Genomic DNA, 14,634 nt, shown 5'->3' with positions numbered 1-14,634 from the left:
CCAGAACGTCAGACCGCACTCGTAGCTCTAGATCTGGCTAAGTATAATATAGACATCGCCGCACTCAGTGAGACTAGACTACCTGGTTACAACTCTCTGGAAGATCAGGGATACGTATTCTTCTGGAATGGGAAGGCTGCTGACGACAGGCGAGAGGCAGGAGTTGTACTCGCAGTCAAGAAGGAATTGGCCACCATGCTGGACCAAGCTCCCATACCAATTAGCGACAGGATTATAAAAATGAGGCTCCCACTACAGAAGAAGCTGTATGCCACTTTCATCAGTGTGTATGCCCCTACTATGACAAATCCAGTAGAGGCAAAAGAGAGGTTTTTCAGTGATTTACGTGAAACTATAACATCTGTCCCAACAGATGACAGACTGATCCTAGTGGGTGATTTCAATGCCAGAGTTGGCTCGGACAACGAGAAATGGAAAGGCGTCCTCGGTAGCCATGGGGTCGGAAGGTGCAACACAAATGGTGAATTCTTGCTCGCACTATGTTCAGAACATAGCCTTGTTATAACTAACACCGCATTCAAGCACAAAGAATCACACAAGAAGACCTGGATGCATCCGAGATCCAAACACTGGCATCTGCTGGACTACACCATAGTGAGACAACGGGACCTGAGAGAAGTGCTGGATACCAGAGCAATGAGGGGCGATGACTGTGGCACAGATCATGTAATGTTGAGAACGAAACTGAAGCTTTACAGGCGGAAGTATTGCCACAAGACAGGGACAAAACCCCCACGCAAGCTGGATACTGGTGCACTGAGAGCTCAAGGGAAGAGAGTAGAGCTGTCTGAGGAAATGGATTGTAGTTTGCGAGAATGGGACAGGATGACAGCAGGGTTAGACATAAATAAGAAATGGGTTGAAATGAGGGAAACTGTGTACAACACAGCCTGCAATATTTTGGGCCACCCAAAGAGGAAACATCAGGATTGGTTCGATGTTCGGGATGAACATCTACAGGAGTTGCTGGTAACCAGGAACAAAGCTAGGCAGGAGAGGCTGCAGTGCAACACAAGATCCAAAAAGCATGCTTATAGCAGAGCCCAAAGTGAACTACAGAGATACACCAGAAAAATAAAATCTGACTGGTGGGAAAGACAGGCAGAAGAGCTGCAGATTGCCGCCAATAGGAATGATATGAAAACCTTCTTCACAGGTCTGAGAGAAATCTATGGCCCAACATCCAGAAGGTTGATCCAGCTGAAAGCACAAGACAGCGAGACAGTCCTGCAGGAAAGGGATAAGATCTTGGACAGATTTGCATATCATTTTGAGAAACTGCTGAACCACCCTGGAGATTTAGCAGAGGATGCAACGTATGCTATAGCACAGCGCCCGGTTGTAGAGTCTGGATGAGCCGCCTGATATCTCCGAACTAACAAGAGCAATCAACACAATGCAGGAAGATAAAGCCCCAGGTCGTGACGGCATTCCAACTGAGGTGTGGAAGTTTGGGGGTGCTCAGTTGTTGACCTGCCTGTATAAGATGATCAAAGATATTTGGGCAACACATTAGATACCCCAGGAGTGGAAGGATGCCAGCATTATACCACTGTTCAAGAAAGGAGACAGAAGAGAGTGTGGGAATTACCGAGGCATCTCACTCTTAGCCATTGTCAGTAATATCTTTTCAAGAATGCTTCTGAACAGGTTAAATGAACAGATCTCGCCAGAGGTACTTCCAGAAACTCAATGTGGCTTCAGACAAGGAAGGAGCACAATGCACATGATATTTTGTTTGAAACAAGTGCAGGAAAAGTGTATTGAGCAGAACATGCCGCTCTATGTGGTCTTCATTGACTTCAGTAAACCTTTCGACACGGTTTCAAGGCAAGGATTGTGGCAAGTTCTCAAGAAGTACGGATGTACAGACAACTTTGTTGAGCTTATTGAGGCGCTTCATACGGGCATGCAGGGAAATGTGGCACTGGGTGGATCTGGATCGAAGGACTTCCCAGTCAGCAATGGAGTGAAGCAGGGCTGTGTTCTAGCACCAACCCTGTTCTCACTCTACCTATCAGCCATGCTCGAGGTTGCTTTCAAGGAAACATCGAAGGGGGTCTACATCCAGACAAGAAACGATGCAGATCTGTTCAAGGTTGCTCACTTTCAAGCAAAGAGCAAGACAACAGTTAAGGTTGTGAGAGAATTACTGTTTGCGGACGACAGTGCTATAGTTGCGCACAATGTAGAGGACATACAAGATCTTGTGAACAAGTTTTCAGCAACAGCTAGTCAGTTCAGCCTAAAAATAAACATCAAGAAGACGAAATGCGTGTACCAGCCACCCAATTATGAGCCCACATCATCCCTACGAGGGGAGGTCTGTGTCATGGGAGACCCACTTGTGCAATGCCGAACATACAAGTACCTCGGAAGCACAGTGACAGAAAATGCCAAGCTTGATGATGAGATCAGACTCAGGATGGGGAGAGCGAGTGCTGTGTTTGGGAAATTAAGGGAAAGACTCTGGAACAACAAGCATGTCTATATTTGCATCAAGTGCAAGGTGTACAGAGCAACTGTGCTAGCTACACTTTTGTACGGTGCTGAAACTTGGAGCATCTACAGGTTGCAATTCAGAAAACGTCACGCCTACATGATGCGCCACCTTCGGACCATCATGGATATCTCCTGGACAGACAAAATCCCGAACACAGAGGTCTTAAGTCGTGCTGGACTGCCATCGATGGATGACATCTTAACCCAAACGAACCTGAGATGGGTCGGGCATGTAGAGAGAATGAGTCAAGAGCGGCTACTTCGCCATCTGCTCTACTCACAGTTGGAGGAAGGGAAACGAAACCGAGGGAGGCCAAGGCTAAGGTCCAAGGACATCGTTAAAAGGAATTTGAGGGAACGGAAGATCGACACTGCAACCTGGCAGCTGAAGACAAAAGACAGGGCTGAGTGAGGAGGTCTATGATCCGACCTAAATGAAACAGTCATTGTCGCGTTCGACAGACTGCTATGATGATGATGATGATGATGAGTAAAACCTTAAAGTCACATCTTAAGTGCACAGGAAACCAGTGCAGGTGAGCCAGTATAGGCGTAATATGATCAAACTTTCTTGTTCTTGTCAAAAGTCTAGTAGCCGCGTTTTGTACCAACTGTAATCGTTTAATGCTAGACATGAGGAGACCCGAAAATAATACGTTACAGTAGTCGAGTTGAGACGTAACAAACGCATGGATAATGATCTCCGCGTCGTTAGTGGACAAAATGGAGCGAACTTTAGCGATATCACAGAGATGAAAGAAGGCCGTTTTAGTAACGCTTTTAATGTATGCTATTGTACTATTTTTGCAGCTATAGTTATATTAATCATTGGTAATGTAGCAGCCTAGTTTTGAATGGCAGGGTCCCTGCTATCACGTGTTGACAAAAATATAACATTTACATAATAAAAGTCAACTACAGGCTTCCCAAATGCTGTAGTAAATTAAGCATGATGAGTTGACTTGAAACTGATTAATGTTGCACTTTTTATATGTAGAAGAAAGGTTTTGTCATTTTATTTAATCAAAGCAACAACTTGAAGCAGTTTAATGTGGATTAACGTGGGCAGAATTATTATAGTGTTACCAATGTCTAAAGGATAAAGCCATTGTTTACAAATTTGGTAAATAAATAACCAAAAAATGTATATTTTGTTGTTTTCTTACTGTACCAAAAATTAACCGAACCTTGACCTCTAAACCGAGGTATGTACAGAATATATATATGCACACACATATATGTGAATATATATGTATGTATGTATGTGTATACATATATATATATATATATATATATATATATATATATATATATATATATATAGGTGTGGGAAAAATCACAAGACTACTTCATCTCTACAGAACTGTTTCATGAGGGGTTCCCTCAATCATCAGGAGATTTTAATGGAAGCATTCACATACAATGGTTTATATAGGGCACAGAGTGGGTGGGTACAGGGAGGCGTAGGGGCGTGGTGATTGGCTCATGTGTTACCTAGGAGGTGTTTCCGTCTGTGGCGGCATGTTGAAATGATTTCACTGCGCTTGTTGAGGGATGATAGATCTGGATGATATATAATAAACAGTTTCTCTTTTAAGCATAGGTTGCATCTTTTATTACCACTGTTGTTAGGTGTGCTGGATGCAAGAATTTGCCATGTTATTGAATATTCAACATTATTGTCTTTGAGGTTCCAAATGTGTTTGCTGAGTTCTGTAGAATTCCGCAAAGTCTGGTTTCTAAAGGAGGCGTTGTGATTATTCCATCTTGTTTTGAACGCTCCTTCGGTTAATCCCACGTATGTGTCGGATGTGTTAATGTCCTTGCGTGTTACCTTTGCTTGGTAAACAACTGATGTCTGTAAGCACCCTCCGTTGAGAGGGCAATCAGGTTTCTTGCGACAGTTACATTCCTTATTGGTTTCAGAGTCGTTTAGTCTGGGGGTGGGCAGTCCTTTTGCAATTGCTTTGTTGTGGTTTGAAATGATTTGTTGTATGTTATTCATACAGCTGTAGCTCAATTTAATGTTGTTCTTGTTGAATATTTATCTTAGGGTGTTGCCTTTGGGGAAGTGTTTGTCGATCAGAGTGAGGAACTTGTGGCCGATGTTGGTTGAGACGTTTTTGCTGAATGGCGGATTGTACCAGATGTTGTTTCGTTTTCTGCTCTTTTTTCGTTGGTTTCCTGGAGTGGGTTCATAGGTGAGGGTGAAGTTGTATCCGCTTTCATCAAGTGCTTTCTGGTACGGGGGGGTTGCTTGGTCGAATTCAGCTTTGCTAAATGACAGCATCGATAGCCTTTTTTTAATTCCGGTAGGTATTCTTTTCGTGGTGGTGGGTGGGTGGTTGCTGTCATGGTGCACGTATTGGAGTGTTGTGTTGGGTTTCGTGAATGGTTGGTAGCTGTTATTTCTCAGGTTGAAAGTGACGTCGAGGAACTGGACGGTTTGCTTGTTGGCTTCAATCGTAATCCGTAGACCGTTTTCTTTGAAGATTTGGCATATGCGCTTCTTGGTGTTCTTTCTGCTCCTTGGCGAGGCGCGGCACACTGCCAGTCCGTCATCACGGTAAATACCAAGGTTCAGGTTGAGGCTAGCACGTTTCTGCTCCGTCAAAACTTCCCATAGTAACGTCAAATGTTGAATTGTTCTTTTTTTGCCATGGTGTACGGTTGTGGATGAGTATGGAGTTCTTTGCGTGGATGATGATGTTTCTTTCGTTGCCTGTGATTGAGTCGTAGTCCGAGGCGAAGTTTAGTGCTTGGGTCAGTAGGTCTTGCGTGATGGAAGGGTACAATTCTTCGATGTCGAAGGAGATGAAGTTGTGTTGTTGTTTGTCTTGGATGTTGTTAAACCATTTGATTACTGCTGCTGTATTTCTCCATTGGTTGAGTGGTGTTTTGTCCTTGATTTTTGTGTTGATTCTGTCCAGGATTATTTTGCTGATTTTTCCTATTTCGGATTTAGTTGGGTTTATTAGTCGGCATGTTGGGTTATTTGCGAAGTTGGGTTTGTGGTCCTTCAATGTGATGAAGGCTTCTTTGTTGGCTGTGGCGTCCACCCTGTCCTCAATATCCAGTTCGGTTGCGATCCGCTTGTTTTCCAGGTGGATGTTCTGTAAAGTGTCGGGTTGCGCTTTTTTGTATGATTTGGTGATGGTTTTGTCCAGTAAAGTGTTATGTTCTGGTATGTCCATTCTGTAGAAGTTTGTGGTTTTATCGGCGGCTATGATGAGGTTGCTTACTTTCTTGATGCGCTCCGTGTCATTTTTCAGCTTGGTGAGGAATGGGTTGCGGGCTGGCTTGAATTTGACTGATTGTATCATTTTGAGCATGTCGTTCTCAAAGTCCTTTAATTCCTTGACTGTGGGTGGGTTCTTGGTAGATTTGAATCCGTAAGTTTCCTGTATATATATATGCCACAAAGACAACATATTTGATGTTCAAACTGATAAACTTTTCTTTTTTTTGCAAATAATTATCCATCCATCCATCCATTTCCTACCGCTTATTCCCTTTCGGGGTCGCGGGGGGCGCTGGCGCCTATCTCAGCTACAATCGGGCGGAAGGCAGGGTACACCCTGGACAAGTCGCCACCTCATCGCAGGGCCAACACAGATAGACAACATTTACACTCACATTCACACACTAGGGCCAATTTAGTGTTGCCAAATAATTATTAACTTTAGAATTTTATACAAGCAACACGTGACAAAAAAGTTGTGAAAGGTGGCAATAAATACTGATAAAGTTGAGGAATGCTCATCAAACACTTATTTGGAACATCCCACAGGTGTGCAGGCTAATTCGGAACAGGTGAATGCCATTATTGGGTATAAAAGCAGCTTCCATGAAATGCTTAGTAATTTACAAATAAGGATGGGGCGAGGGTCACCACTTTGTAAGCAAATTGTCGGACAGTTTTAGAACAACATTTCTCAATGAGCTATTGCAAGGACATTAGGGATTTTACCATCTACTTTCCGTAAAATCATCAAAAGGTTCAGAGAGTCTGGCGAAATCACTGCATGTAAGCGATATTACGGACATTGATCCCTCAGGCGGTACTGCATCGAAAACCGACATCAGTGTGTAAAGGATATCACCCCATGGCCTCAGGAACACGTCATAAAACCACTTTCAGTAACTACAGTTGGTCGCTACATCTATAAGTCCAAGTTAAATCTCTACAATGCAAAGCCAAACCCATTTACAACAACACCCAGAAAAGCCGCTGGCTTCGCTGGGCCCGAGATCATCTGAGATGTACTGAGGCAAAGTGGAAAAGTGTTCTGTGGTCTGACGAATCCACATTTCAAATTTTATTTGGAAACTGTGAATGTGGTGTCCTCCGGAACAAAGAGGAAAATAACCATCCAAATTGTTGTAGGCGCAAAATTCAAAAGCCAGCATCTGTGTTGGTATGGGTGTGTATTAGTGCCCAAGGCATGGGTAACTTACACATCTGAGAAGGCACCATTAATGCTAAAAGGTTCATACAGGTTTTGGAGCAACACATGTTGTCATCCAAGCAACATTATCATGGACACCACTGCTTATTTCAGCAAAAAAATGCCAAGCCACGTGGTACAACAGCATAGGCTTTGTAGTAAAAGAGTGCGGGTACTATCCTGGCCCGCCTGCAGTCCAGACCTGTCTCCCATCAAAAATGTGTGGCGCATTATGAAGCGTAAAATACGACAGCGGAGACCCCGAACTGTTGAACGCCTGAAGTTCTACATAAAACAAGAATGGGAAGGAATTCCACTTTCAAAGCTTCAACAATTAGTTTCCTCAGTTCCTAAACGTTTATTGAGTGTTGTCAAAAAAAAAAGTGATGTAACACAGTGGTGAACATGCCCTTTCCCAACTACTTTGGCACGTGTTGCAGCCAAGAAATTCTAAGTTAATTATTATTTGCAAAAAAAAATAAAGTTTATTAGTTTGAACATCAAATATCTTGTCTTTGTAGTGCATTCAATTGAATATAGGTTGAAAATGATTTGCAAATCATTGTATTCGGTTTATATTTACATCTAACACAATTTCCCAACTCATATGGAAACGGGGTTTGTATATGTAAGTGTATAAAAAACATTACTACTCCACTACTTAAGGCTCTAATATCAGTATCATATCGCAAGTGAAAAAGTTTGATCAGACCCCTAATATTATGTATATGATATTGTAAGATATGATTTAATAGTTTTATTATCTAATTTTTTTATTCTCTTTTGTATTTCTTCTGTATTTATTAATTGGCTAATGCTGCATGTCACTACTGTCCAAACAGCGCTGCACGCAGCCTCCCTGTCAGGCCACATGAGCACGGTCCAGCTACTGTTGGAGAGAGGAGCCATGGTGGACTCTCTGGATGTGATGAAACAAACGCCGCTGTTCCGCGCTTGCGAGATGGGACACAGGGACGTCATCCTCCCGCTCATCAAAGGTGCGTGTCTGAGGTTTCTTAGGGGTCAAAGGCCATCATGCCATGTGTTCTCTGTAGTAATTTGTACATATGTCAAAGAGCTGCTTACTAGAGATGCACGCCTTGCGGTCTCATCCGCGGAGTCCGCGGATAAACCGCGGGTGACATGACGAAAAAATAGATTTTAAATAGATTCGGGGGGGTGGCGGTTGAACCATTCGGAAATATTTAATATACATAGCTCAGGGATTGGCAACCTTTACCACTCAAAGAGCCATTTTGACCTGTGTCACAAAGTAAAGAAGACAATAGGAGCCGCAAACATTCTCGCGAGTATCTGTTGGCGGTCACCCAGATAACAACAATAAGGGCATGCTATGAAGCCATTGCCTTTGACGCCCTCTACAACATATACAAACTGCTTGCCAGTCCAGCAACATGTTGTATGTGGCTTCCACAGACACACGCACACGACTGCAAGGCATACTGGGTGATACAGAGTACACTGATGGTTGTGATATAAACAACTTTAACACTCTTATTAATATGCGCCACACTGTGAAGCCACACCAAACAAGAATGACAAACACATTTCGGGAGAACATCCTCACAGTAACACAACATAAACGCAACACAACACATACCCAGAATCCTTTGCATCTACGACTGTTACTGACTATACTCTTACTGTGTTGAATAAAGGCTCCGCACGTGTGGACCTGGTGGACATGGACGGTCACACAGCGCTGCACTGGGCCGCTCTCGGAGGGAATGCTGAAGTCTGCCAGATACTGATGGAGAACGGGATTAGTCCGAATGTACAGGTACAGTAAGTGCATAGCGGGATATAGATTCAATATTTATGACCTGTTTTCTATTTGACAGGACCAAGCAGGGCGGACTCCTCTGCAGTGTGCAGCTTATGGCGGCTACATCACCTGTATGGCTGTTCTCATGGAGAACCACGCTGATCCAAACATACAAGACAAGGAGGTAGCAATGAAAAGTTAACATCTCGTTTGAAACTTTGAAGTAATTTCATATTTTAAACTAACCAAGTATAAGTTTGTGGAAATCTTCTGTGCAAACAGTTAAGCACTTTTCCCTTCATGTCTGTTGTAACTGTATAATAATAGTTTATTCATATAAACTTGGTGGACATGTACAACTAAAAACACTACATCTTCTCAGAGCATTCCAATATTTTACAATACAGTCATATTAAAATTGGTAGTTTTAGACATTTTTGTTTAAACTACTAATTTATTTTTTTTTTTCATTTAGTATCTACCATATTTTATATTTAATACAGAACAGTGAATTTGCTGATTCGTTGATGCTTTTAGTTAGTGAAGAATGCATAAATGACTCATTAGTGCTGCAATATCATTATTATTATAGCTCATACTAATAGTAAGGTTATATAAGAATAGATGGTAATTAGTACTGTCATTTTTATCATCATCAAAATTGTTATTTTTATTACTATCATTATTTATTACTCATCACTCCGCCGCGACCCAGGGCCGTAACTAGCTATAATTGAGCTGTAATTATTCATCACTCATCTAACAGATTTGATAATAAGCAAGATTTTTAACTGTCCACTTTTTTGTATTAATATCCTGAAGTTTAGCATACTAAACAATGTTAACATAATTAAAAACTTAAATATAAAAAACATACCAACCACGACCGGGGTTCGAACTCAAGACTTTCTGCTTTGGACTTTAAATACTAATGACGTCTGCCATGGAGCCAACAGAAATGAGAGAGGAAATGTTGTCTTCATATTTTAGTCAGTGACACAGCATGACGTGACTAGGAATATGTTTGGGGTAAAATAATATATGAAGCGCCTTGTCATTAAATGATCTACATTTGAATGTGCTTCTTCCCGCAAAATGCCTCCACAATGATCGCAAAGTCCTACGCAAAGCGCGTGTTCTGCATTAAGGCCGAGGCGGCACCTGACTGACACTATGACAGCATTATACCGACTGAATTTCACATCAATTTCCTTCAGGTGAAAGCAACTATAGTTACAGCAGTATGACTTAATGTTAATGTTATGTTGACAGTATATTTCAGAAAAGATAATGACAAAAGTAAAAATGTATTTCTTTGCGTTACGTTGTTGGAGTCGGAGCAGGCTGTGCATGACCAAAGATCGTATATCGAGAGAGGATGATCTACCGCATGGTGATGTACAGCGCACACGATCTCCTACTCAAAGTACATTTAGAGTCAGTCATATCATCATCCTTTTGTCACCTAAAAAAATACAAAGAACATAACCTCGGTGTCTTCAATGGTAGTTACGTATGTATGCCGCCACCCCTTGCAACCTGAAAGGGACAAGCGCTAGAAAATGGATGAAGGGATATTTACAAAACTTTTAATCCAACACATAATATTCTTTTAAAATTTCAAAAGTATTTAGCTGTTTTTTCTTCTTTTTTTTTAAATCACTGCAATGAGGTCAACAATAGTATTACAAAGTTGTTGTTTTTTTTTTTTATGGCTGACTGTTTTTGGTTCCTCTACACAGACAGACTACAGTACTTGGTGTTTTATTTGCACAGGGTCGCACTGCTCTGCACTGGTCCTGCAACAATGGCTACCTGGATGCGGTAAAGATGCTGTTGGGCTACAACACCTTCCCTAATCACCTGGAGCACACGGAGGAGAGGTGACGCTTTGATGACTGCGATAATGCTCATGATGATGTCACAAATGGCGAATGCGTGCCTGACGAGGGTGACTCCATGCATAGGTACACGCCTCTGGACTACGCTCTACTGGGGGGCCATAGCGAGGTGACCCAATTCATGTTGGAGCACGGCGCTCTGTCCATCGCTGCCATACAAGATATCGCCGCCGCCTCCATCCAGGCCGTGTACAAGGGCTACACAGTCCGCAAAGCCTTCAGGGAGAGAAAGCAACTTCTCATGAGGCACGAGCAACTACGTAAAGACGCAGCCAAGTGAGAGACGACACTTTGTCTTTGTCTTATTTGTTTTGTCCTCTGGCTCACATGGGAGCAGTCACACTTTGCTCATATCCGTCTTTCTTTCTGTCATCTCTGTACACGCATACGTCTCCCCCCTGTCTCCATGCTCTGGCTCCATGTCATTTGCTTACCTTTATTCTTTATCCACTTTGTGGCACACCTTTATTCCAAAAAACCCCAAAAAAACATATGAGTTGTGATGAAAAAGCTTTGTAAGACATGCTAGCATACATGGGATACAGAACCTCAATTTGTCATCATCATCATCATCAGACAAATACTCAATGACTTAGGGACAATTTGTTGCTAAGTTCCGGCATTTTGCTTGATCAATATTGCTCACATTTTATTTTAGCCTAAATCGCATGTTAGCATCGACTAACTTGCAGTCATGCAGTGACCAAATATATCTAATTAGCACTCCATAACAAGTCAATAACATCAACAAAGCGCACCTATTTGCATTCACACACAGTATAAAACATTTGGTGGACAAAATTAAACAAAGGAGGAGTGGCATAAAACACGTCTTTCTGTGGCAGCGTCAGAGAAATGTATACATGTAAACAAACTGTTGAGTCACATCCAACACAACAGTGAGTTCAAGGGCCGCTGAAATTAGTACGACAAAACGTCTCTCGCCAAATACTCTCATCAGTGAAGCATAAACACAAACATATTGGCTTTCTAACAACTAGGAAGGTTTGTGTCGCGTTTGTCCTTCTACAGCAGGTATCGGCAACCCAAAATGTTGAAAGAGCCATATTGGACCAAAAATACAAAAACAAATCTGTCTTGAGCCGCAAAAAATTAAAAGCCATATTACATACAGATAGTGTTTCCTGAGATATAAATTGAATTATGAGGACTTAAAGGAAACTAAATGAGCTCAAACATATATACAAATGAGGCATAATGATGCAATATGTACATATAGCTAGCCTAAATAGCATGTTAGCATCGATTAGCATGCGGTCATGCAGTGACCAAATATGTCTGATTAGCACTCCACATAAGTCAAACACATCAACAAAACTCACCTTTGTGCATTCCTGCACAACGTTAAAAGTTTGTTGGACAAAATGAAACAGAAAAAGAAGTGGCATAAAACGTGTCTTAGAAAGTCGGAGAAGGTTATACATGTAAACAAACTACGGTGAGTTCAAGAACCGCTAAAATTAGTAGGACAAAACGGCGCTCGTCAAATACTCGAATCAGTGAAGTATGTTTAATGTAAACAGTGTGCTTTTTAACAATTAGTGAGGTTTGTGTCATGTTTTTCCTCCTACACAAACCGTTATAAAACAAAAAATATGTTTTTTTCCCCTATTTTTTTTCCATTTTTCATATATTTTTGAAAATGTTCCAGAGAGCCACTAGGGCGGCGCTTAAGAGCCGCATGCGGCTCCAGAGCCGCGGGTTGCCGACCCCCGTCCTACAGGAACCATATTACAACAAAAAACATATTTTTCACCTAATTTTTTTCCCATTTCCATACATCAGGGGTCTCAAACATGTGGCCCGCGGGCCAATTGCAGCCCGTGAGACATTATTATGCGGCCCGCACTTTGATATGACAATTTAATGTTGGTGCGGCCCGCGAGTTTAATATGAACAACGCTTGACAGCGTCATGCTTGCCAACGTCCCCAATTTTCCCGGGAGACCCTGAATTTCAGGGCACCAATTCTCTCGAAGCCCCTGTCAATTTTTACTAGATCAACAATATTCAGGGAATGCCATAATAGCACTGCCTTTAGCCCCCCCTACATCCTGAACTGACAAACTCAGATGTATGTTGCATCTGGCCATGTGAGTCGCACGTTGTGTGTAATAGCAAGATATATTTGATCAACAGCTACACACGTCACACTAAGGGTTGCCGTAAAAAAATTTTGAACACTGTTACAAATATGTGCCAGACTGTGAACCCACACCAAACAAGAATGTCAAACACATTTCGGGAGAACATCTGCATCGTAACACAACATAAACACACCAGAACAATTACCCAGAATCCCATGCAGACCTAACTCTTCCGGGCTACAATATACACACCCCTGCTACTATCAACCCCCCACACCCCCACCCTCCCTACTTGCGTCGGTTGAGGTGTTATATATTGTAGCCCTGCAAGGTGTTCTGGGTGTTTGTTCTCTTGTGTTTAAGTTGTGTTAGGGTGCGGAAATTTTCCCAAAAAGCGTTTGTCCTTCTTGTTTGGTGTGGGTTCACAGTGTGGCGCATATTTGTAACAGTGTTAAACGTTTTTTTACGGCCACCCTTAGTGTGACCTGTATGGCTGTTGAACAAGTACGTCTTGCAGCCACTGACGTTGTTCTGCACAAGTCTCACACAACACGTTTCAGAGCTGGCACATTGGCTGTGTAATACAAAAGCGTGCGCGATGACATGTAGTGGAACGGTAGTCCTCTTTTGAGGGTGCGCGAACCCCTGGAGGTACTTGAAGGTATGCAAAGGGACAAGTGAGATTTATTAAAAACATTCTAAAAAACAGCATCAATTCATAAATCCTTTATACATATGTTTATTGAATAATACTTCAATGAAGTATGGATGTAAGTTCATAAACTATGAAAAAATAATACAACAATCTAACATTTAGTGTTGACAGCTAGACTTTTTGTGGATATGTTCCATAAATATTGATGTTAAAGATTTCTCTTTTTTTTGAAGAAATGTTTAGAATTAAGTTCATGAATCCAGTTGGATCTCTATTACAATCCCCAAAGAGGGCACATTAATTTGATGATTACTTCTATGTGTGGAAAACTTTATTTATAATTGAATCACTTGTTTATTTTTCAACAAGTTTTTTTAGTTATTTTTATATCTTTTTTTCCAAATAGCTCAAGAAAGACCACTACATGTGAGCAATATTTTGCACTGTTATACACTTTAATAAATCAGAAACTGATGACATAGTGCTGTATTTTACTTCTGTATCTCTTTTTTTCGACCAAAAATGCTTTGCTCTGATTAGGGGGTACTTGAATTAAATAAATGTTCACTGGGGGTACATCACTGAAAAAAGGTTGAGAACCACTGTTGTAGAGGACGTTAAAGGCAGTGCAGTCACGGCAGCTCTTAATAATGTCGGCCGGGTGAAAATTGGGAAAAATTCAGGAGAATGGTTGCAAAGGTAGATTGTCAGGAGGTGCACTGAAATTCAGGAGTCTCCCGGAAAAATCGTGAGGGTTGGCAAGTACGGTATGTTGCTAGGGCGGGAAAGCCATTCATAGAAGGTGAATTCATTAAAAAAGTGCATGTTAGATTTTTTAAGCAAGCTTTTCTTGCGGGCCAGCCTCACCCAGTTTCTGCATCCAGTGGCCCCCAGGTAAATTGAGTTTGAGACCCCTGCCATACATTTTTGAAAAAGCTCCATGAAGCCACCAGAGCCCCCACCAGAGCCCCGCTCAAGAGACACATTTGGCTCTAGAGCCGCGGGTTGCTGACCCCCACCCTAAATTTACAGTGAGTGTTGTAAAGGGCCTGTGTGAAAATTTTAGTGTCTATTTCAACTTTAGTTTAAAAACAGTGCCAACATGTGGTGCATTCCTCAAAAAAAAAAAGAGTGCATATTTTGTCAATTTTTCACCTTCACTTTGTGTACCCCGCTTTCCGCCCGAATGCAGCCGAGATAGGCTCCAGCAGCA

The 14,634-nt window shown here is 41.9% G+C and overlaps 1 protein-coding gene across 3 annotated transcripts in view; it reads left to right on the top strand.

Moving 5' to 3' along the window:
* The window catches only part of invs (inversin), a 108,703-nt gene that overhangs the window by 74,378 nt on the left and 19,691 nt on the right, over positions 1-14,634 (top strand). For all 3 annotated transcript variants that reach the window (XM_061915685.1, XM_061915686.1, XM_061915687.1), the window contains 5 exons: positions 7,814-7,969; positions 8,651-8,772; positions 8,834-8,941; positions 10,534-10,640; positions 10,725-10,934. In XM_061915685.1, the coding sequence (XP_061771669.1) occupies positions 7,814-7,969; positions 8,651-8,772; positions 8,834-8,941; positions 10,534-10,640; positions 10,725-10,934 (703 nt within the window). The remainder of the gene's footprint in view (positions 1-7,813; positions 7,970-8,650; positions 8,773-8,833; positions 8,942-10,533; positions 10,641-10,724; positions 10,935-14,634) is intronic.

The sequence above is a fragment of the Nerophis ophidion genome, linkage group LG11, assembly GCF_033978795.1.
Source record: "Nerophis ophidion isolate RoL-2023_Sa linkage group LG11, RoL_Noph_v1.0, whole genome shotgun sequence".
Classification (NCBI taxonomy): Eukaryota; Metazoa; Chordata; class Actinopteri; order Syngnathiformes; family Syngnathidae; genus Nerophis; species Nerophis ophidion.
Note: the sequence above shows the minus strand (reverse complement) of the source record. Positions and strands in the feature narration are given on the sequence as shown.